Source organism: Microchirus variegatus (genome assembly GCF_963457635.1).
Source record: "Microchirus variegatus genome assembly, chromosome: 4".
NCBI lineage: Eukaryota > Metazoa > Chordata > Actinopteri > Pleuronectiformes > Soleidae > Microchirus > Microchirus variegatus.
In genome coordinates this window covers 15,380,609-15,405,632 of record NC_139805.1, presented here as the reverse complement: position 1 = coordinate 15,405,632, position 25,024 = coordinate 15,380,609, and the positions used below count along the sequence as shown (strand labels likewise).

Genomic DNA, 25,024 nt, shown 5'->3' with positions numbered 1-25,024 from the left:
CGTGTTGACACTGGCTCTGCTTTTGTTAATGGCAGAGTGTAAACACAACACATACTGGCAACTTCCACTACATGCTGCACAATTTACTGTAAAGGTTTCTGTTGCTTATTTCTCTTTTTATGCAGATACAATACATAATGGGACATTATAATTTATTATGCTTATGAATCTACAACCGACTTTCAATTCTCAAACTTTTTTTATTCTGTCTCCTTCTCCGTAATAAATGAATAAAACAATGTCTTGCTTCAAAAACTTGCTTCTTAATGATCCTCACCAGGAGTGTCATGTCCCTCAAGGAGCACTGATCACAGTATCGTGCAAAATTTGCACTATTGCAAAAATATCTAATAAGGGCATACCTTTGTAGACCTCATTGCTTCACATAAGCTAGGATTCCTTATATTGTACTCAGTTTTGGGGACTGACATCAGTAAGTCAAAAAACTCACAGCCAAACCCAGATATAGTTGTTTTTACTTCACCTCAATCAGCATGCAGACTCCAATTTCTCCATCATTGTGGCCCTCAAGGTAAAAGACAAAATGAACAACATACCACCACTGTGTAAGTATGCTGGGTAAGTAATCCATCTTCAAACTGTTTCAAGCAAAGCCTCAACACACTGACTGGAAACACTGGGGGGAAAAGTATTGTTTAGAACAGGAAAAGATAAGAGGACATGACAGATCAGCAGATCTGGATGGAACAAAATGCTGTGTCAATGCAACATCAGCTTAAGTCACCTTTGAAGAAACCAAGTGTTAGCTGCTTCAGTTCAAGAATGTATTCAAAATGCATTTAAACGTTTTGCTTAATGGACATAGAAAAGAATCCAAAGAGTAGAAAGAACATTCTGTCATCTGATATCATAGAAGAAACCTTTTTGCAGCTTCACACTAATTTAATGTACGATACAGGCAGAGAAAACAAACCAAAGTTGCCAAAAAGAGTCACAAAGAAAGATTAAAGTAATCACAATTTTGTAATCAGGCTTGAATAAACTGTCACTGTCGAACAAACTCTGTGGGTGAGTGATGCTCGGCTCGGCTCTTAAAGAGCATGATAAAGTAACTCACTCGTGTCAGCAGCACTGTGGTTTGCAGCTGATTCACAGGACACTCAACCTCATCACAAAGACCAAACACAACTTCTGCTGGCTGGTTATTGGCCTATCACACCCAAAGCACACTTATAGTAAACAGCCACGCACTCTTTAGGTATTCACTTAATGAACTAGAAATGTAAGCAAACCAACAGCTGAAAATAAATGATGTGGACAAGTTTGAAATCACGTGGTACTTGTCCCACTTAAGCAGAAAAATATGTTGCTACGTGCTATCTCATGGCACGAGGCCCCAATCAACAGAGCACTAGATAGCACTGGGTGGATACTTCCAGGGAAACGTTATGTCATAAGACAGTTATAAAAGTGTGTGCAACACTATGTATGGAGAGTTGTGCATGTATTATCTTAGCAACTACAACTGCATATTTTGGACAAACCTGCTATGATTTAATTAAAAAAATATATCCCAAACACACACACTTCTGTGTTTTCTCAACAAAAAAAAAACACAACCATCACAAGTAGTTGTAAAAAAACTCTAAACCAGCATCTTTTACGCAGCAACCACCAAACCTGATTCATGTGTGCTTTGGTCATGAATGCATTGTATGTAGAAAAGGTTACTCAACTCCATTATACAAGAAAGACAAAAACATTAATACTTCGGGGCAAATTCTGAAGCAGCGAGCCAAACTATGACATGATCTAGAAAAGGAGAAGTAACCAGGGCTCAGGGAGCTTTTTACTCAGATTTATCTCTAACAGTCACATTTTCACTCACAAATGGGGTCATGGTTAACATTAAAGACCAGTAGCACAAATAAAATTAAGGGGTAGAGGTATATCACATAATTTATAGGTTTAGAGGTTATGGCCCAAGTAGGAAATCCTACGATTTTGAGGGTAATTCAGACACAAATTCAAGACGGTCCCCATTCTTACACTGTGTGGGAAACTGAGAGGGCTTGGTGAAGGCATGCAAACTCTGAGGGCATTCTCTAGTTTTACTCTTTCAATCATTGCTACTCTGCCGATTTGTCTGGTAAGTGCAGCGGAGTAGATGGCAAAACGAGTAAAGAAGTGAAAATCTACTGACATGCTCTCAAACGCTCTTAAATCCAGCCAAAGGCAGAGTCAACCATGCTGCAAGACAGAGCAACGATGCATGAAGAAGTATAGTAGAGTGCTAACAGGGTGAGGCTGGTGAGACCTAGAGTCAGTGGTGTGGGCTGATAGGCACTAGCAGACCTGTCAAGCACAATTAGCACCATGTGACCCAGTCAGAGAAAACTGAATCAGAGCAGAGAGGTCGAGGAGAGGGGAGCAAGCTCAACACTCAGTCTCGACTGTTCCCATTGATCGATGTTAACATAACGCGCTGGTAGATGGGTATCACCTGCTTCCCCGTGGACTTATGAGAATTTCACAATCAATAATATGATTAAACACATGGAGGCTCACGTAGTTTCGTAATAGCGAGCCAGTTAGCGGCTGAAGTCTGAGCCAACTGGGTGGGAGGACGAGTACAAACACAAGACATAGTTAAACACCAACACACATGCACCTCGCCGAACTGTAAACATGAATATTGCTTCACCCAACATATGACATTCTTACCATATTAAAGGCAATGTCCAGGCAGAACAGTAACAACGTAATAGTCAACTTCGAGTAAATAACAAGTTATCCCATGAAGCTAACGGTAGCTAAGTTAGCAATCACCTGTTGAGCTTTACAGAACGTCCACAAAAAGCAGCGAAGACAAACGACTAAAATTGTAAATGGGTGAAATTCAAGGAATGAGCAAACGTCAATAATAAAGCCAAATAGCGCTGGTGTGGTTGTTTGATAATATGTAATGGTTAAAGCTAAATAAAGACAACTCACCTTGTTTTTCAAATAGAGGCGGTTGGAGAAGGGCTAACAACGCTAACAACTAGCTAATAGCTACTCTGCTACACACAGTCTCGAGTCGGACCCGTTGGCGACAAACTGAGCATATGACAAAGTTTAGTTTGCAAACTCTTTACTTACTCACTGACCCCACTCAAGCTCAACAAAACAACTAATTAACACAACTGAAAGAAGCGGTTGGTTAGCTATAACTAGCCTTTAGCTGGTCGAGCTAGCAGCACGGATGGCTGAAAAGTCCCACTGAGCGGAACAACGAGAGCCATATCCACCTGATCCCAGGCTACAGTCGCTGCCCCCTTACCGTTCCACCGGGACCCGGGATTAGCTGAGTCCGCTGCATCCAATGGGGAGTTCCGTCTGCCGGAGAACTACACAAACTAGTTCAGCCATTGAAAGCCAGAAGCAAGCAACAAGTATGACACTCTGGGTTTAGTCCAGTTTTGTGTCCTGCTCCTCACTAGGAACAATCTCTGGCACACAAACGACGCATTCCACAGGCTGATGCTCGGCTGAATCCCCACAGGGGCTTGGTTCAAATTAAAGGGACACTCACTTGTTTTCTCACGCCTCTCTCTCTCTGTGTGTGTGTGTTACTTCTTTGGGACATTTCCTGGCACAAATACTGACCTTGTGAGGACCACGGAGACCAAACGGTTAAGTGTTGGGCTTTAATGTGAGTGTTGGTTAGGTTAATGTTAGGGTTAGGCATAAATGGTTATGCACAGTGATAATGCTTTGTTTGGGCTGTGTGGGCATGTGTGTGTCTGTCTTCACCAACAACACAAAATATCAACAGCCCTACCATCTGGATTAATGATGTTATGGCTGATGAAAAAAATAGAAAGAAAGAAATATGTGACACAAAGAGTGAGATAAATGTGCGCTACTAGTTTCTGGTTCATGTCTGTAAGAAGCAGTACTGTCCTGAATGGCACTGGTGAAACACAGAGCCTTGCCCTTCGTCTCCTACAATATACCAGAACAGCTTTGTTTAATAAGGCTCACTCCTAAAAACAATCATACATTATTCCCCTTCCTGTCAGACTCTAAGATTAAGATGCTTATGAATTGTAGATCTTATATCTTATAGATCTTGTAGGTTAACTGTCATCACAACCTCCTGGTTGAAAGACAGTCCTCTCTACCACTGAACCACCGCTGCACGATGACCTTTGTACCCACACAGAGAACAAGAAGCAGAGAATCTCACAAAGTTACAAGTCACTGAAAAATAATGAAGTGAAAGCAAGGAGTAGCTGCTCATCTCCTTCAAACAGTCGACTTCAGTGAAAATGAAATGGCCGTAATACTGAGAGCAGTTCTGGTTCCCTGTTGGAACATTTATTTGATGATGTGAAATTCTGCACCATCAGACCACATGGCTTATGAGAAAAGACAGCCACTCTCTTACAGTAATGCCTACAAATGTGTCCGCGTTGTTGTTCTTGGAGGAAAAACCCTCAGTGGGAGTCAAAAAGTATCACTTTTAATATGACGCTGGCGCACTTTAATGTGCAGTAGGTCAGTCTGCAGTTTTAATGGATGCAAGAATAACACTTAACTTTGATTTTTATATATAAAAAAGATATGGTCCAGTACATTTGCATCATTTGTTCCATTTCATAATTTTACAGTATACTGGCTGTCTATATATATAAGCTGAAGTTTTTTTTTTAATTTACAAGTATTGTTATATATTTACCCAAGCAAAATAAATGTGGCTTTGTGACAATAACTAAAATATTGCTTACACTTAACAATTTTACTTCAATATTGATCCACTATACTGTCTTTGATGAAATTAATGATAAATATAACACAAAATGTGCATTTTATGCATTATTTGTCTACCATCACTGAATTTGATCATGCTATTTTAACATTTTAACTTTAGGTTATAATGTTGATAGTCTCTACTTCTGTGTCAATTATCTGTTTGGCAGCTAAATATTGAAAAAAATGTAATTTATTGCCACCCATATTACGTCTGTGCATTGCAAATGCCTAATTAAAATATTGTAGAATGATATGTAATTTAAATGGACTATTGAAGTTTGCAGGTTTTTTTTATAATATAATATGTTTATCTTAATTATTACTTGAATAATTCATTTATAATTAAGTGAAGCCACATATCTACTACCAAAAACTGTGGTACTACTACTACTACTACTCATAATAATAATAATAATATTAATAATAATAATTGTGTCCACAGTTTTACACATTTCGTCATTGTATATCACCTGCAGGTCGTATACTGAAGGAGCAGGTGCAGGTCTAAACTCTAGCTCAAATACACACAAATGAAACAGGAAATGTGAAGAGCATCACAAGCTGGAGGAACAATGTCACCGTATGACTCTGAGTCACACTAACATCTGTGTGAGGATGGTGATAACACATCAGATAACATGTGAGCAGAGTTGTGCAACACAGGACACACACACACACACAGTAATGATGTGACATGACAGAGGATGGAGGAAGTTGCGTCTGTGTTTTTGTTTTGTAATTCGTCAAGTTCAGAGTCGGTTTGAGGAGGAACTGAAAGGGGAACACTGTATATGGATTATAGTGCTATAATTTGCAACACAACACAGTAAAATACAAAACATAAAGTCAGAAATAGTTGTGTATTCTAATGATTTAGGTGTTTTGAACTACGCCTTAATGTGCATGTGTGTGTTCCAAATATTACTAATGTTGTTTGCACTTAAATCTGTTTTCACAGTCACATTATGAGGAAAGTCCCAATAACATCAGTTATTAAGACATAAGGTTAGAGTAAGTGTCCAGGAAATGAATGCAAGTCAATATAATGTCCTTTAAAGTCAAGGAAACCAGAATCTCTGTGTGTGTGTGTGTTTTGTCTTGTATTTGTTACCTCTTTAGGACATTCTCTAACATAAACACCGACCTTGTCGGGACCAGTAGTCCTCATGGAGACCAAAACCTGGTCTAGGTTTATGGCGAAGGTTGGGGATAGTGCTTTGTTAAGGCTGTGTCCTTAGAGGAGTAGCTGTGCACACTTGTGTGTGTGTGTAGCTGTGTTTGTTTGCTTGAGTGATCCAGTTACTGGGTGGGTGAGTGCGAGTGAGCATGCAGCAGCAGCGTGGATATAAATAGACACGGGTTTGTGTGTGTGAGCTCAACACCTGTGCACATGTGTGTCATGCTGACAACAAGCATGGGTGCGTGTGTGCGTACACCTGTGGCTGTGGCGTTACTCACTCAAGCACTGCAGGCCATGCTTTTTCTGCAGGCTCTTGCTACACAGTGAGCAGGTGGCACAGCTGGAAAAAGCGCCTGGCACCAAATAATGTCCAATGTTGCTGTTGCTGCTGCTGTCACACAATTTCTCTTTGGCCTCCTTCTCCTTCTGCTGATCTTTTTCTCGGTTCTTACCCTGCAGAGAAACAAGAGAGAGTCTTTGTATGCAAACACGCGTGTTGTCTGTCAGTCAGTGCAGCACATATATACTGCCTGGCTGGCTATGACATAACACAGCCATGTCTTGTGGCAGGATATGTAACAGTGTAACGGGGGTTGTGTAAGTAGATTAGTGCGCTGTGTGTGCCGCAACACGCACAAACTAATCACACCTCAGCAATTGGCATGTGTAATAACAACTGAGCGCAGCCACTGATATTATTTATTTATCTTCAAAATGCAGAAAAGCATTACTCTTTTCTAATATTCTAATTCTTATGTTCACAGGTTAACTGACAAAAATAGTGTATACAGTGTAAACAGGAAGTAGCACTGTTTTTTTAGTTTGGTAACCAAAACCTCTTCTTTCCACATCCTGGTCCGTTTACCCTGTGTTTATTAACATTTCACTGTAGCATATATATATATATATATATACATTGAACATGAAATGTCTGCACTGCACGTATACCGACCTTATCTTTATTGAAGGAACCAGTCATTCTGTTCTTCAAAGAACTCAGAGTCCTCTTCACCTTGGTGCCTTTCTCCACCTTCTCTGTACGATCCTCCTCTTCCTCATTCCTGGAAGAAGTGGCAGAGAAGTCAGTGGTTGGTAAAATGAAGCAAACACCAACATTTATAGAAAGAGTGGCATGTTTTTGCCACTCTTTAAAACAGCATACATGAACTAGATTATGGTTGTGGACATTTTTCTTTGATATAAGGCAACCACATTTTTGCTAAACACACTGTTGACACCTGCATGCCAACTGAGTAGAAAATAAATTAAAGGTCCAGTGTGTAAGAATTAGTGACATGTAATGGAGAAACTGCGCGAGTGCTCACTTTCCCAAGTGCGTTAATGATCTACGATGGCCTTTGAATACCAGAAAAGGATGTCAACACAATTCCACGTGTCTCTCAACTCTCCCATTCTCTCTCCTGCTTTTGTTTGTTTATGCATTAGCTTTGTGTGGGCAGGACTTTTTTTTTCTATGTTTGCATAGAAGTAAGCTTCATTCCAGTTCAGCAAGTCTACACTTATACAAACATACTTATGGGTAATATATTCAGTATGTTACACACTGGACCCTTAAGCTTTATTGATGAGACAGCAATAAGTACGGACGTTACTTACTTATTAGAAAGGAACTCGTACCAAGTGACACTTTCTGAATCTTTGACCCCTGATCTGTTGTTCCTCTGCTTGACTCTGTGACAGACAATGAAATGACTTACATGCAGAGAAGAATAGTTTATTTAACAGCATGCCGTGACACACACAAATAAGTAGTGTGTGTGGAATAAGTAGAGTTGGGGGGGGGGGGAAAGAGACAATCTGAAAGTGAAATAAAGTTGAATTAACACAGCTTTGTGTCCCTTGAACAGATACCTACTCCTCCCCAGACGTGTTAATGACATATACTGTGTCAAACTGTGTCAACACATGCAGATACACGCGCAAAAAACATGCATGTGCCATCAACGCTCGGTGTACACAAACGCGCTGAAAGAGTGCAGTGCTGCTCCTGGTCATAGTGTGAGATGCCCTCACTGCTGCTCTCATGACTAATGATGTTTGAACGGTGGCAGAAGCAACCAGACCTCCCTCTCCTGTTTACTTACCCGTGGTACTGCCTTAGCTCCTGCAGAACTTTCTGTACCATCAGCCTAAGACAAACAAGACACTGTGTCTGAGTGGAGGGAGGAGAGGAGAGGAGAGGAGAGGAGAGGAGAGGAGAGGAGAGGAGATGAGAGGAGAGGAGAGGGGAGAGGAGAGGAGAGGAGAGGAGAGGAGAGGAGAGGAGAGGAGAGGAGAGGAGGGGAGAGGAGAGGAGAGGAGAGGAGAGGAGAGGAGAGGAGAGGAGAGGGTGCAGCTGCTGGGAGCTGGGTGTCAAACTGTGATTTACAGAAGAATCCTCCCATGTCTGCTGCATCCACATAATCACCAGACACTCTCACAGTCACATTAACACACATATACTATATTATCTCTCTCTCACACACACGTACACACACACACATTTTTGTGCAGCTATTCCTCTTAGGACACTGCCTTGACTTCCATTCATTTGAACAGCATCAACTAACAGTGTTATCCCTGACCTTAACCATAACCATTACACGTCTAACTCTAACTTTAACTGAACCACAATTCAATGCTTAGCACTTAACTTTAACCAGTTCTTCATAAATTAGGTTTTTGGCTCATTAAAACCAGGTTTTGGCCCCTATGAGGACGAGTGGTCCTGACAAGGTTAGTGTTTATGCACTAACCTTAACCTAAACCCAATTCTAACCCTAACCCTTAAACCAAGTCTTACTTAACCCTGAAAAAGCTTTTTAATGTTGTGTATCCCAGGCAAAATGTCCCCACAAGGTCAAAATGTCCTCACAAATATAGATTTGGACCCTGGAAAGATATACATACAGTACAGCATATACGTATACGTAGATAAGTACACACACATACATTCTAAGGGGCCATCCAAGGAGCTGGGAGAGAGGACTGTGGGAGGAGAAGGTTGCAGACATGTGACATGGAGCAGAAATGTCAGGAGGAAATAAGGAAAGCCCTGCTGTTACGTGGGAGTCATGGATATCTGCACCATACCACAATCATTTACAACTAAAGAACAGTATGTGCCCCCACGTTACTGCACCGTTCAAAAGCTGCAGGTACAATTCACAGCAAGAGTTAAGTCTCATGAGGAGTGTTTTCTTTCTACTTTTAAGTATTATTAAACCTGAACTTGCCAGGAAATATTCCACTGAGGAAATATTCCATTCCACCACATTATTCCAAGTCGGTGAGTTATTAATGATGGTGTAGACTTACATGTGGCTCTGTCCATCGGTAGAATGAAGATTTTCTTCTGAGTCAAACTCCTCTGCTGCATTAGGGTGGAAAAAATAAAAATGAGAAAAATGAAGAAATACATACAAAAAAACTAACATAAAAACACTCAGCTCTACCTGCCGCTGCCCTTGCGGCCTGTTTGGACGTCTGGACAACACGGGAAATGTGTGCTGCTTGGGAATATTCGTCCGAGGCGAGGATTTCTGAGCGGGAATACAGATGTCTGCCAGGTGAACCGCTGGTCTGAAAACATTAAAGCATATACACACATGTACATTTCAATACCTCTGTCTAATGTGCACGACAGAACGGCATGCAGTAGTTAGTAATTAGCATTTTTTTGGTTAATAGCTAATTAGAATGCAACTTTAAGAAGTGAAGGTAGACTGCAGAACACTATTAACATATAGAGTAAGACTTTAGATTAGGGAACACATATTATAAGTAGCATACTAGCCCTTTATTAGTAAATATTAAGCACGTACTAACACCTATTTAGGAAAAATCTTAATTCATATCGTAATAGAGGTAGAATAAGGTTATGTAGAATACGATGTTGAGTGCTTAATGATTACTAATAAATGGCTAGTATGCTACTTATATATGCTAGTAAGCGCCTAGTGAATGGTGAATGTGTTCCTTAATCTAAAGTGTTACCACATATAGTACTGTATGTGTGGTTTTTCTGACATTATAGACCAAAAGAAGAAGACTCTGCAGTTTCACTTTGACAAACATTAATCCAGTGAAAACAAACTCTTTTTATGTCGCTATTCCATTTTACCATTCGAGTGACGCTGGCTCTGGGACGGGGGACCCTCACCCGGGGACGGCGTGTCTCCTCCACTGGACAGGCTGTGCAGTTGTAGGTCTGCTGCTGCGTGGACTGGAAGAGACTATTCTGTCTCTCCTCGTCATCCTCTCTCTCCCCGTCGCTGTCCATGGCCATGGTATCCAGACTCAGTCTGACAGCACAGTATACAGCAATAAACACACATGAAGTGGGGTTAACCGGCTCTGAAATATGTATATATATATATATATATACAGTATCTATATACCAAACAAAATGTTTGAGTGAGACTCTTAATGACCTGTGTTTATTTCTTTATGTTCTTTTAATAAAGGGCTAGTATGCTACTTACTGTATATATGTTTCTCATGACGAACTTTGCCTTGACAGCATTATTTAAAGGACCGTAGAAGAACCAGCTAAACTGTCACAAACCATTAATTATTACTAGGCCTGGGGATTAGTTTCGGTCTGATACTGGTCAAAATCCCTGGATCGGATATCGCACGGATAAAAATGCAAAATTGGTAACACTTTATATTATGGAACACATATTCACCATTAACTAGGTGCTTACTAACATATATAAGTAGCATACTAGCCCTTTATTAGTAATCATTAAGCACATATTAACACCTTATTCTTCATAACGTGCTTAATATTTACTAATATAGGGCTAGTATGCTACTTATATTCATGTTGGTAAGCACCTTGTTAATGGTGAATATGTGTTCCCTAATCCGATACAATACAAAAAATCCTATATATCGTATGCCTCACTATGACTGGCTGTAAAACTGTAAATAAAAAAATCATGTCAAGTTTGGGCTGTTTATTTCTTCTTTTTGGGAGAACAACATTTGTTGGAGAATTATGTGTTGTTAACAGCTTGATAGTTCAATTACTGTATCGCGCTGATATCGTTAGATAGTTGAATTTGTAATATCGGTATCGTATGCACAAAAAAGTGGTATCGTCCCATCCGTTATCCCTTATTATTACAGTAAAGACAGCGACATAAGAGTCACAGTGACTCCAGAAGATACTAAACAAATCAAGTAAATGTCAATCTCAAACAGAAGGTTAGACACAAGATATTCATTCATTCATTCATTCATTCATTAATTCATCTTCTACCGCTTTATCCTACACATGAGGATCTCAGGTGTCAATCCCAGCAGACATAGGGTGACCCGTCCAAGTGTTAGTTGTGATATTTCTTTCCTCTTTAACAACTATTACTCTCTCCATCTATCATCCATCTTACCTCCTCCCCAGGTTAATGGGGGACACAGGAACACCCCAGCTGTGCCTTCGAGATGTCGACATGGATCTGACCAGGATAGGAAAGCTGTCCTCATCTGGCTCTCCCTCAGAATCCATTGTGGTTTGTGTCGTTACACAGTCAGATCCTGTTTTTCCCTTGGCTGTTTCCACTGATCCCAGCAGTCCATTCAGATTGATGGTCAGACTAAGCCCGACTGCAGGACCTGACGAGTCACTGCTGTTGATAATGCAACCTGGATGTAACTTAGGGCTGAGCTGAGTGACCACAAAATTGCAGTGCGGTTCCTCTTCAGGCTGCACGTAGCAGGGCAGTGATGGTGCATTGACCCGAGAGAAGAATGTGGGCAGAGAAGTCTGTACACGTTTGTTGACGGATGTAATCTTTAAGTCATTCAGGGCTCTGTTTTCTGGAGATGTGGCTGTCGTCGATGTAGTAGACGGTGACGCTGATATCCCTCCCTCCAAGTCTTTGAAGTAATCAGAGTCTTTGAACGAGGAGCTCATGGCCATCAGGTCCTCCACGCTGCTGCCCACTTCCACTCCAAGGCAGTCGTAGTCACTGACTACTGAACATGCATCCTGCAAGTCAGCAAAGGAGGTGGGGACAGAGATGAAGACCAGAGAGATTAGAGGAAGCTAATCTGGACTTCAGCAACAATTCAATATTTTTTGGTATTTTGGCATTTTTGGTATACATGATGAGAGTTTTGGCAAAGAAAACACTATGTGTTTATCGAAAAGTTTTAGGCTCCCTTCACTGATTTACTATTGAATTTTAAAATCTGTTTTAGAATCTTGACCCTAACTTTTAGAGCGTTGCATGGTCAAACTCCTCCATACTGTACATCTCTGTCAGATGTTGTCCCAAAGATCCATTTAAAGACAAAGTGAAGTGATCACTCCTTTGAAGCAGTAGCACCTAGAGTCTGTGGAACGCTCTCCCCTTTTCCCTTTGTCACATTTAAAAAGCAGTTAAAAACTTTTCTTTTTAATCAGGCTATTAGTTAGACTATGGTTCTTATTGTTTAATTCTTTATATTGTGTTTTCCTGTTTTTTGTTCAAACTATTAGTATTTTATGTCTTTTACTTTGTGATTCCATATCTGTGAAAGGTGCTGTATAAATGAAATTGACTTACTTTAAACAAAAAAAAGTTAGGGAGAAGAAAAGTCAATGCTAATTTCTAATAGCAAAATAAAAATATAGTAAAAACTATAACATATGAAGTTTATTTTCTAGCACTTGGGGAGATGTTTTGGATATTTCTAAATAAAAATAATAAAGAAAGAAGATATCCACATAGGAACCTTAAATACCCACCTTTTATCCTATAATACCCTCTCAAGCATCATGTAAATCACATGACCTACCTGTAGATATAGGTCACATATTATGACACAAACTGAACTGTCTGCGTTCATCTGAGGAGAGTTCAGCTGCAATCCCAACCCCATTTTAATAACCTCTGACCAAAACGGGACAGTTTTTCCATCAATCCTGCCTTCTGCAGCTTTGAGATCACACATGACTGAAATGGCAGGTTTTAAACTTTTAAAAGAAACATGATTTTACGTGAAAAGGAGAAGGTTTTACCTGGTCACAGGTGTTATCAAAGAAGACATCTTCAGCGACAGAGGCGGGTGACAGAGAGGAGGAAGATCCTCTCCCACTGAAAGCAGGAGACTGGACAGAGAGCTGGGCACCAGGAGACCCACAGGGCTGACTACATGGTTTACACTCTGATCCTGAAAGATAATCGATGTGATATTTCTGGGTTATAAACATGTCTTAAACGTACAATGGATTCAACGGTACTAAAGGGAGAAGAGGGGCAGACAGAGCTGAACAACACCTGCGTATTCACTCTAAGCAGATTTGTGCAAGATGGAAGGAAAAGCTCAGTCCCTGCTCCAGCCTCTCACTCAAAGCTCCTTTACATTTCCACTGCATAGACACAATTCCTCGTTCACATGATGTCACAGACCACAGTCACCACCGGGAACTGCTCAGCGTTAGTCTCCATGTCGCTGGTGGAGAGCCTGGGATCATTCCCTCACTGAGCGTGCATGCAGTTCAATATATGATGATATAATGACATGTGAGGAAGATGCAAACTTGGGCTTGGTGATAACTGAGGTTCAGACGTGTGTTAAATGCAACGCTCTCACATTAAAACATAAAGCTGTCAGGGTCTCGTGGCGTCTGAAGAGCCTGTTAAGTCCATGTCTGTGTCTTATTCACTGTTAGGGTTGCAGCCGCACCATGCACAACTGAGGAGGAGGAGGAGGAGGAGGAGGAGGAGGAGGAGGAGGAGGAGGAGGGAACCACAGATGTCAGGTTACATAATTCTCATTTTACAAGGAAAGTCTCCTGTGAACTCAAGTCTTCGCCTAATGAGTCTGGCTCCACACGGCCTGACTCAGTTCTCCTTGAGCCCTGTTTCTTCTTCTTTTCCAGTTCACTTTCCTTACATTTTCCTCACTTGCTCAGCTGCAAGTAAAGGTTACTGCATTACTCAATTACTAGATCATGATTGGTGATCTTATGATGACATCAGCAGGAACATGAAGAAAACAGTACAACTTTGGAGAGATGTTTTGCTCTGGTTGGCTGCCATGTTTTGCAGTTCTGCACTTTGACTGCTTATTTTGATAAAGCTCCAAAAGAAACATGCTCTACATCACTTTTGACAGCATTATGAACAAGAAATGCAAATGATTACTTTTGATACAAAGCAACAAATAAGGAGCAATATGTAGGAAGTAACTTATAACCTGTGTTACTTGCTGATGACCAGTGTCTGTCTGTCTGTCTGTCTGTCTGTCTGTCTGTCTGTCTATCTATCTATCTATCTATCTATCTATCTATCTATCTATCTATCTATCTATCTATCTATCTATCTATCTATCTATCTATCTATCTATCTATCTATCTATCTATCTATCTATCCATCCATCCATCCATCCATCCATCCATCCATCCATCCATCCATCCATCCATCCATCCATCCATCCATCCATCCATCCATCCATCTATCTATCTATCTATCTATCTATCTATCTATCTATCTATCTATCTATCTATCTATCTATCTAAGAAAAAGAAAACAATAAAAAACATCGACTTGAAGCACAAACATCCACACGCCAATGAATGTTTCTCCTTCAAAAGTTCACGGAATTATGTTTTCTTTGGTCACAACACATCTGTTAACAGTTATCCATCCATCCATCGATTACAGGACAAACACAAAAGCACAAACAATAAACCGGGCTCACGTCCATATCGGCATTTTAGAGCGTCCAGTAAAAGTAATAGTTCAGAAAGTGTGGTTGTATAAGGCTTTGACACACACACACAGCTCTGACTAAGCCAAGAGCACTGCAGATGCTCATGATCACTAGAAACACGGCTGCCATCACACATCAGTTCACCTCATAAAACCTGCTTGCTCGTGTCTATGACACCTTCAGAATATTTTTCTTACTGTTTCATGTCCATTTCTGGATGATAAACTGAAGTTTGTAAAAAGGCTCATTCTCCTGCACCAAAGTCCATAGAGAAGGTCAGTTTTTTTGCAGCAACTGCTGCTCTACGGCTGTCTCATTGGATACGTTTGTATCACTGAGGTAGATCTGACTGAAGGATTTCAAACACATTAAGTCGCAAAATGACACATTTGAACTAAGGCACGTGTGTCAAACTCAAGGCCCGGGGGCCAGATGTGGCCCGCCACATCATTATATGTGGCCCGCGAGGTCTATGCTGCTTTGACCCATTGACACCGGGAAAACATTGCCGTTGCCATTGACGCCGGGAGAGCGGCTGCGCGTTTTATTTTCTCATAGACGCCAGTTAATCGGATACATCAATTTTCGGGGGTATAAGGGTTCCTCGTGACATTGTTTTGAAATTACTTCGCGCGGACTTTGACAGCGGAGAGATTTCTGAAGGCAGTGATTTTGAGGCGTTTCGTCTTCGATGACGTCATCAATGATAACTTCGAACTCGCTGAACAAATCGACCGGGATTTATGGTTTAGACATTTAAACATTTATGTTTGAAGACGACGAGGTCAGCGATAATGACGATAAATACCACCGTACCAACGAGTGTTTACAACCGTGCACCAGGGGTGACAGTGGATTTATCTGCAGATGCCGCAGCGCTGTAAGCATCATCACCGGCACATGTGAAGCAGACTGTTATTACATGATGTTCTTGTTCTTCACACTCCATCAGGACTAAATCAAGGCACTGACACAAGTTGATATTACTTTATTTTCTTACGGTTTTTTAATTGTAAATAGTTATTCACTTTAATTTTACATTTTTGTATCTAAATAAACTAAATTTCACAGGAAAGCCACAGATGTGAGCTCTAAAATACTTTTTGAATTGTGTTCCTATATCTGCCACAGAGGCTGAAAAATCAGTTATTTAGTAGCCATTGAAGCTCAGGTTCCAGGCGCTTCAGGCCTTAATGGGTTAATGCATGTGTTGACCATAACCTACATTTCCCACAATGCATGGCAATTGTGTTACCCGTGAAAGTGATGGCATGCCGCCACTCGTTTGCAGTATGTCATTGTTTACGCATCATGCAAATGATGAAATCATCCACAAATGATCCAAAAATGTCCAGGAAGAGAAAGATTGATGCAGATGGACAGCGGTTTCAAGAAAGATGGGAAGGCGAAAAAGGGAAAAAACCAGTATGTCTTTTGTGTTATGAGGCGGCGTCGGTCATCAAAGAAGTACAATCTACGTCTGCATTTTGACACCAAACAAGGAGCCAATTATGCCGAAGTTAGCCTTCAAGGAAAACAACGAATTGTTAAAGATTTAAAAGGCAAACTGCGATCGCAGCAGAATGTATTGTCTTTTTCTGAGGGTGCGTTTACATTTAGTTACATTTATTCTGTCTTACATCTGGCCCTTTGAGGGCAACCATTATGCTGATGTGGCCCTCAGTGGAAATGAGTTTGACACCCCTGAACTAAGTGATGGAGGCAGCAGTGGGTCAAAGACTCCTGTGTGCACTGATGGGAAATCGCTGATTATCTCAATGAACGTTGGTGCAGGGAGTAGCATAATGCAGCCAGATCCATCAGATTTTACCAGGATCTGCAACTCTACCTTTGAGGAAAAGCTCACATAAAAACTGTGTTTTCATTTAGATCGTCTTGCCAAGATATTCAACACGCCACATAGTTGAGTTCAGAGAGTTTACAGTAAATCTGTGACGTTAATAAAACAATGATCTCACACCAAACACATGACGACTCTTTATAGAGACACGTTTTCTACTATTTTATTGATTTTTGTTTTGTGAGTTTGTAACGTGACGTGTCTCTATTTTCAGACTCACACTCAAGCTTTTAGTTTTCCTGTCATTGACGTCACCTGCGACACAACAATGACCTTCCAGTAAAAGATCACAGGTAAAGAGAGACAAAATGCAGACAGGCTCCACACTCCACGAGTCCTGCACCATGTCCCGCTGTAAACCAAACAACATCATCAGCTCCCCGCCCTTTCCCAGCACGACAGCCAGAGATGTCTCTCCAGTAAACAGGCACACAGACGCGATGTGGATCTATTCTCTATATCACACTAAATCACTGGCTGCGGCTGCGGGGATGGCAGTGTCCCCGCGGGGAGGGAGAATGTGTTTGCATCCAAATCCCTCTTGTGTTCAGTGTAAACCTAACAGACACTGGAGCAGCTGCTGGATGTTGTCCTGTAAGAGCTGCTGTAGCCTTTTATGGTCGGCCTGCTCATATCTGCTAATACATCATTGTGTGTGCGTGTGTGTGTGTGTGTGGGGGGGGGGGGGGGGGGGGGGGGGGTGCACTGACATCATCAGCTGTTTTACCACAATTTTACTTAACTTAACAAAGGGTGGTCTGCTGTAGAAGCACCTAAAATAATAATCAAATGAACAAAAACTCTATACTAATTATTAATGAACACAGTGACCTGCACACACACACACACACATGTATACAGAGGTTACCAGCATTACTGTCATTGAGTAGGTTTTTTGTGTACTTGTACTTTTCAAAAGTATTTTTTTAAATTAGTAATTTTTTTAACATGTTTCACATCCATTACTAAGTAAAAAAAAAAGAAAAGAATGTTTGCCTGAATTTAATAAAAAAAAAACTACTAACTAAGTAACTTTTACTATGAGTATATTTTAAACAAGCTACATTTTTACTTTAACTTGAGTACATTTTTAGACCAGTACTTTTACTCGTACTTAAGTAAAATGTTATTAAAATGGTGGTACTTCTATTTTATATTTTAGTACTCTTTCCACCTCTGAACATACACTACTTTGCAGAAATCTTAAGCCACCATTAGATGTGTTGTTTTAGCAATGATATAACGACAATAAAGGATAATTATTTCTATTTCATTTTACTGGAATACATCCAGAAAATATGTATTCAGTTTTTTGTTGCTCTTTTTATAAAAAAAAACAACAACAAAAAAAATTGTTGAAAGAGATTAAGAGTGGAACCTTAAGTCATGTTACTGGTAAATCCTGTGTTTGTCCTACACTCTTAGAAATAAGGGTTCCAAAAGGGTTCTTCTACAAGGGCTGAGGTTCTACCTGGAACCATTTGCTTCTGAAAAACCCTTTCCCAAAGAAAGGGTTTTTCAAGGGTTCTTGGTAACACTAATGGTTCCAGTAAGAACCATTTTGATCCAGAGAACCCTTTAAAACCCCTTTCCTGAACAAAGGCTTTTAAAATGGTTCTTGGTAGAACCCTCCAAAAGGGTTCCAGGTGGAACCTTTATAAAAAGGTTCTACCTGGAGCCAAAAAGGGTTCTCCTATGAGGACAAGCCGAAGAACCTTATATTTCTAAGAGTGTATTTCATTTAAAGAAACATCTGCTGTAAAAAAAAAAAAAGTCTATTATGCCAGGTTTATTCAAGACATGTTTGAGCATTACAAACACATGTTGCATGAGTTAAACTCATTGACAGCTCGCTAATATATAAGAGCAGCTTTAAGTCGCGTCACTTCATTCCAAAGTCCAATGATCACAGAATTTGACAGACAGAAAAAACAACAGACCTCACTTTTGCACAGCACTGTGCATATACAGTATATATATGCACATAGTACAAATAGTGCATGAGGTACATGTGATACATCCTCTGTGTTCATGTGAGAAAATGTGACATGAAGGAAACGACGGTGTTTGCCACAGAGCTCGCTGTACTGTACGGTCGCTGTGTGACAATCACAAGAGGAACTCGGACATCATATGACACAGTCAGTTGATTATTTACAATGTGCACCATGAATTATTGCAACTCGCACGCCGACGCTCTGTGTGCGGATGTGCTCTCGGCAGAGACTCGCAGAGAACAATAAACACATCGAGGTCATTCACATAAAGAAGCCAAACGCTTCCTGCAGAAGCCAAAGACAGCACTGTGTTTGTGTGCTTTTCTGAGGAGCAACTCCTTAAGTTTAGGCCTAAGATTTGAATTGTTTGACTCGTGGTTAGGTGAAGGGGTTAGGGTTAGGCTTTAACTGGTTAGGGTTAAAGTTAGGGATCATGCTTTGTTGAGGCTGTCCACATGAATGGAATTTCGTGTGTGTGTGTATATACTCATACAATTATTTATATCTTTGTGAGGTCCAAAAAATGTTCAAACCTATCTTTGTGGGGACATTTTGTCTGGTCCCCACAACTTTAAAGGGCCTTTTTTAGGCCTATATATAATTCTCTCTCTATATATATATATAATATATATTTATATTTACTAATTTCCAGAGATAAAGGTGTTATTTGATCATCAAACAGTGGATCTGAGACACAAGTCTCATTCCCACAACAACAATAGATGTCCTTCCTACGTAGGGATTGAAAAAAATAAATAAAATGGACAAAAAGTCTATGTCAAAGTCACTTCCTTCATAGAAAATAAAAGCCCTACACTTTATGGTAAAAGATACGAAAAAAATATAAAATCAATTTAAAGAAAATGGTCAAATTAGATCCAACTCTGCAATATAATTGTGAATTAAACAAACCCAGCAGCAGGATAATGATTTTAAGTGTGTATTCATTTGACCAAGTGGAAAAAACAACAACATTGGGTGCAACAGCCCGTTAAGGTAAGGGGCTAAAGGGAATACATGATGTCAGCATCAGTATCAGTCCTGGCAGATGATTGAACAAATCTGATCTTAAATTGTTTGCTTATCTTCACAAAAAAAACGTTTGGGAAAAAAAACGAAAAACAATTTGGAGCTTTTCTGAAAAAATATGAACTTATTCAAATAGATTCTGTTGCTAGTGTGTGTGTGTGTGTGTGTGTGTGTGTGCGCAGAGCTTGCTGTCAGATCTAAGGACAAAGCAGAGATCAAAACAAATATCATCTCACATCTCATCTCTCTTTTATCACAAATATGTCGGACAACTGTTTCAAAGCATCGAGCTGCACACATGCTACAACTGGATCAGACTACAAGCGTACATTCATGCAGAAAACATCTTTTCTGCATGAATTTTAATGTAAAAACCAAACCAATGCTCCACCCAAACCTCACATACGCAAACCGACTGTTGCAGGTTTCACTAGCAGCACCGCGGACACATAATGATACTTTTTTTTTTTTTCAATAAATTATCAGATTTCAATCGTGAATTCTCACACATTGTACGACGCAGCACGTTTTAGAAATGACTCAGTCAACCTTTGCAGAAAACTGCAATCTGAAACACATCTGCAACTGTGTGTCACCACAAATCCCAACCAGGTCAAATAGGTTAAACAATGATTTAACGAAAAAGGAAGTGATGAGGAGTTACCAAAGGTGAGAAAAATGATGCCAAGAGGCACACATCACACACACACACACAGCCGCAACATCTTAAGGTCACATCCAGTGCTGCGGTTGTCCTCTCTGTCCAGTTTTTTCCTTTCAGAAAATATAAATAAATCCAGATTTCCCCCTCGTACCTCTCTTGAAAGACCATCTCTTCATCCAGAGTTTGGAGAAGGAGGGCCAGGAGTTGTTAAGAGGAGAGTCCGCCATAGGAGCAGCACAGTGGGGAGGCCGCCTGGAACTGGGGCTGACTCACACTGGAGCTCAGGCACCAAGTAAGCGAGAGAGAGAGGCAGGGAATGAAGGAGGGAGGAGAGTCGGGACAGACGGACAGACAGACACAGGGAGAGAGGGAGAGAGTGAAAGAGCCGGCTGAGAACCACCGAGCTGTTGGCTGTGAATGATCTCCTCAAAGAGAGACAGAGGGAACAGGGAAGAGAAAGTGGTTATTGTCTCTTAAAACAACACAAAAACACACACAGAGGATATAAAAATGCATGAAGAAATTATTAAAATGAAGATGAAAACAATTGAAGGCCAAAAACCGATGTTTGTGAATGACACAGGAGTGAAAGGTTAGTATGATATGAATTAATATGAATACTTTCGGTCTAAGACAACGAAGAGTAGAAAAAGCAAAAGAAAAAGCAAGAATAGAGAAGACAGAGTGAGTATGGGGCAATGATCCAGGGTGTGTATGTCCTCATTCTGTGTCACATGGAGATAAAAGCACCACATAAAGCTTTAAGTCCTATAAAACGGCGAAGAGCTCGAACAGAAAAAGGAGAGGATCTGTTTGTCACCGCTCCACAAGAAGAAGCCGAGAAACCGTCGCAACCACTTTGCTTCTTAATTTGCACAAGTGCAGCCAGTGATGACTGTCAAGTTCAGTTCAGTGCACGACGAGAGGGGGAAGAAAAAAAAAGTCTTGTTACTTTCCCAGAGACAGAGACAGGAAACAAAAAAACACCAGCACAGAGACAGAAAGACAGAATAAAAACACACTATTACAACACTACCTCATATTTCACATCAACAAAAACAAGGACTGAAGTGTGCTGTGCTGAGACAAGAACTCTTTACTCACATGTGATGGTGAGTGACAGCCTGGTGGGATTAAATCCTTCCTGTGCACAGAAATGAGACGAAGATGCGTCGAAATAATCCTTCCGGTGTGAGAACTTGGTCCTCAGTGCAGTGAGCCAGCAGCGAGCCACAGGATCTCAACCTCTGCTTCCTCTTTTTCTCAGACCTCAGCATGGCAGAGGACGAAATGACGCCGTTTGGGCCCAAGTTTGTGCCGTCACTGCTGCTGCTGCTGCTGCTGCGAAACCTGCTGTGGCAGCAAAGCACTTTCGAGGTGGTGGTGGTGACATTATGTCACAGAGTTTAATGACAGTAAACCTTTGTTCTCACCTCAGAGTCTCTTAACAACACAGGGCTGCACGTGCAGCTCTGATGCACTTCATTATATACGCTGAAATAAACTAAAGCACCAGGACTGTACCATCTGCATCTGCTGCCTTGTTTTTCGCAGGTTCACTCTCCTCTGAGCAGGTTTGGGGGGAAACTGTGTTTACAGTGGTTTTGTGTCAGAGCTTAGTTTCTGCAGAGCTGCAAGTGCAGTGCAGTGCATTGTAGAGCACACTCTGTGTCTGTTTGTCGCCTCCTACTCTGAGATCTGAGTGTGCGACAGAGCGCTGAGACTCACATCAATGAAGGAGTGCAACACTGCAAACATCACTCACAGACAGTGAGAGTGAAAAGAGCAGATTTGTGCAGCGGTGGCAGCATTTTCTGAACTACAACACTAATGTAATGAAAACATAGTCACTGGTCTCTTCTTCTGACAGCAACAAAGCATTTTACTCACAGATATATTTTCTTTTTCCCCCTCAGACATTCTCTGTAAAAAAAAACCTAGAGACGTTTGTGGGTAAAGAATTTCCAGGAGATCAGCAGTTTCTGAAAGACTCACCACCAGTGTTGTGAATGTAAGTATAAATACTTCACAACTGTACTTAAGTACGACATTCACATTATCTGTACTTTACTTTGTTATTTATATTTCTTGCAACTTTTACTTTTACTCCACTACATTTCCTCTAACTGTCTTTGTAGCAGATAAAATCAGAAGAAAAATTGCTAATGGTCTGTATTTACAGTATATAGAGCGTTTTCTAGTCTTGATGACTTGCATCACACTACACTACCGGTCAAAAGTTTGGAGTCACTTAGAAACGTCCTTGTTTTTGAAGGAAAAGCACTATTTTCCAATGAATATAACATTAAATGAATCACTGAATACGCTCTCTACAATGTTAATGTGGTTAACGACTATTCTAGCTGCAAATGTCTGGTTTTTAATGGAACATAGGTGTAAAGAGGCCCATTTCCAGTGTTCTAATGGTACATTGTGTTTGCTAATCACGTTAGAAGGCTATGATGATTAGAAAACCCTTGAAAACCGTTGTGCAATGATGTTTTGCTGGTTCTTTTGAATAAAAAATCATTATTTCTAATCTCGTCAATGTCTGGACTATATTTTCTATTCATTTTGCAACTCTTTTGATGAATAAAAGTGTGAGTTTTAATGGAAAACACAACACAAATTGTAAAGGTGACCCCAAACCTTTGACTGGTAGTGTACAGTTTTGACATTCACACATTGCAACATGGGGTTAAATGTCTTGCTCAAGCACACATGAGCCAGGAATTAAACCCACAACCTTCCAGTTGAAAGACAACTCGCCCTACCACTGAGCGACCGTGGCTCAATCCTAACTCCTCACTGTTTTAATACTTTTACTTCTAAAACTTAAGTACATTGTATATCAGAAAATAACTTTTGATAATTAAGTACATTAAATGTCATTTACTTTAAGACTTTTACTTAAGTAATATTATAAAAAGTGACTTCAATCTCCACCAAAATCATTTTCTGGTAAGACAAGCAGTCGAACGGTTGAACCTAAAGAAGCGGTTGGTGAGTGAACGTACAGTACTGTATATAAATATGGAATAAAGAAATATGTAAACTTGACCTAGTTTCTAAAGAAATAAATAGAGAGAAACACATCACATACTTTGAGCAGTCAGCATTCCCAGTCTGCAGCTGTGGAAAAAAACAAAAAGACAGATGTTATTCAGTTTGTCTCCTGCATTAGATTCTTATCCGTCTGCTGTGACACACCAGGAAAGAGCAATATGACTTTTTTAAACCCTTATATTTTGTGCTGTAACTTCAGTATTTATGTGTGTGGGATAGTGGCTTTTTAAAGAAGTGCAGTTATTGGACTTAAATACAGTACGTGAAAAGGCAAATTCCACATTTTCTTACCTCGGTTGTAAAAAATGTCCCAGGTTGACCAGGTTTGATGCTTTTGGGTTTTAACTAAAGGTTAAAAAAATAAAAATAAACATTGCAATGAAAATATGAGCAGATTTTTGCAAAATGACTGTCCTTTTATATATGCTATATATGCTTTTATAACATATGCAATATGTGAGAAATCATCTTCTACATCTATAGGACTTCACTGTGGTTTAAAAAGTGAGACCCTGACACGTTTTTTTTTCTCCAATAATTTTATTCATAATTTTAATATAAACAGTTAATTGTTGAATAATTTACACACAGCAAGATTTTTATTTTCATATCATTGCAACATTTTCTGTACATGTCACTACTTGACTCTCCTTTGAAAACATAGAAAAAATAAATTGTCAAGCGTTCATTTAGTCATGGCACATTTTTGATCCTGTACAATATGTATGTATTTGTGTGTGTGTGTCTCTCTGTGTGTGTGTGTGTGTGAGTTCAATATGTCGATATATATATATGTGTGTGTGATACATAAAGATAATGGCACATTTGGATCCAGTGTGAGGGATGAAGCGTTCTCCGTGGGTTGCAGGTTGAGGGTATTTTGGACTGTACATACACACACACACGTGCACCAGTCTGCATTCGCTGCACTGATGTCTCAACATAAACACAACATATTCCAAAAAAAAAAAATTAACACATCAGCATATTCATCGGCAATAAAAAAAAAAACGACAATAATAATAATAATAATAATAATAATAATAATAAAGAGGTATCCTGCAAGACTGCACACATCATTCTGGGGACCACCTATGTGCACCGAGGAGAGGATTGAAGGTGACGCAGAAGAGGAGGAAGAGGAGGAGGAGGAGGAGGAGGAGGAGGAGGAGGAGGAGGAGGAGGAGGAGCTGCAAGACAAAGAAAGCCGCGGCGGAAAGGACTTTAAAGTCAGGACAACACAAGACACAACTCCACCCATTTCAACGACACACAGCACAGGGGACAGGAGACCAATATAAAGTGTAAACTGGAGCAGACCACTGGGACTGACAGATGGTGGAGAACGGTCGAGAAGAGGCTGCTTTTTCTCCCTGTTTTTGTCTGTTTCTCTACCTCATCATTAATAACAGAAACTTACAGGAGATGAGACAAATACTTAATTAATTAATTAAATGCTGCAGGTTTCTCCTTTACACTCAGCCTTCATAAAAGGAAATAAGTTTGACATTTAGGTGAAAGAAGCCTGTGTGCTGTCGGACAGGGACGTTCCTCACTTTAATGTAAGGGTTATTCATTAAAATCTATGTCAAATACAATAGTTTTTGGTTCCAGATGCCAGTTCCTACACATTTTCCATTTCAAAATGTTATATTTTCCAGACTCTTCAGAGGATTTTTCAGTCAGTATCAAACATCTGATTACCAATTGTTAGATGTTTATTATGTTAATAAATGGTTTTAAAAGCCTTCACTAATTTT

The 25,024-nt window shown here is 40.1% G+C and overlaps 1 protein-coding gene across 1 annotated transcript in view; it reads right to left on the bottom strand.

The window, feature by feature from the left end:
• Window positions 1-20,425, bottom strand: part of arhgef18b (rho/rac guanine nucleotide exchange factor (GEF) 18b) — a gene marked incomplete at its 5' end in the record, with an annotated part of 40,515 nt that extends 20,090 nt beyond the window's left edge. Inside the window, 9 exons of the mRNA XM_083887467.1 lie at window positions 6,217-6,391; window positions 6,891-6,999; window positions 7,556-7,630; window positions 9,257-9,311; window positions 9,394-9,520; window positions 10,062-10,242; window positions 11,338-11,936; window positions 12,951-13,102; window positions 20,350-20,425. Of these exons, the coding sequence (XP_083743593.1) occupies window positions 6,217-6,391; window positions 6,891-6,999; window positions 7,556-7,630; window positions 9,257-9,311; window positions 9,394-9,520; window positions 10,062-10,242; window positions 11,338-11,936; window positions 12,951-13,102; window positions 20,350-20,425 (1,549 nt within the window). The remainder of the gene's footprint in view (window positions 1-6,216; window positions 6,392-6,890; window positions 7,000-7,555; window positions 7,631-9,256; window positions 9,312-9,393; window positions 9,521-10,061; window positions 10,243-11,337; window positions 11,937-12,950; window positions 13,103-20,349) is intronic.
• Window positions 20,426-25,024: the final 4,599 nt, after the last annotated feature.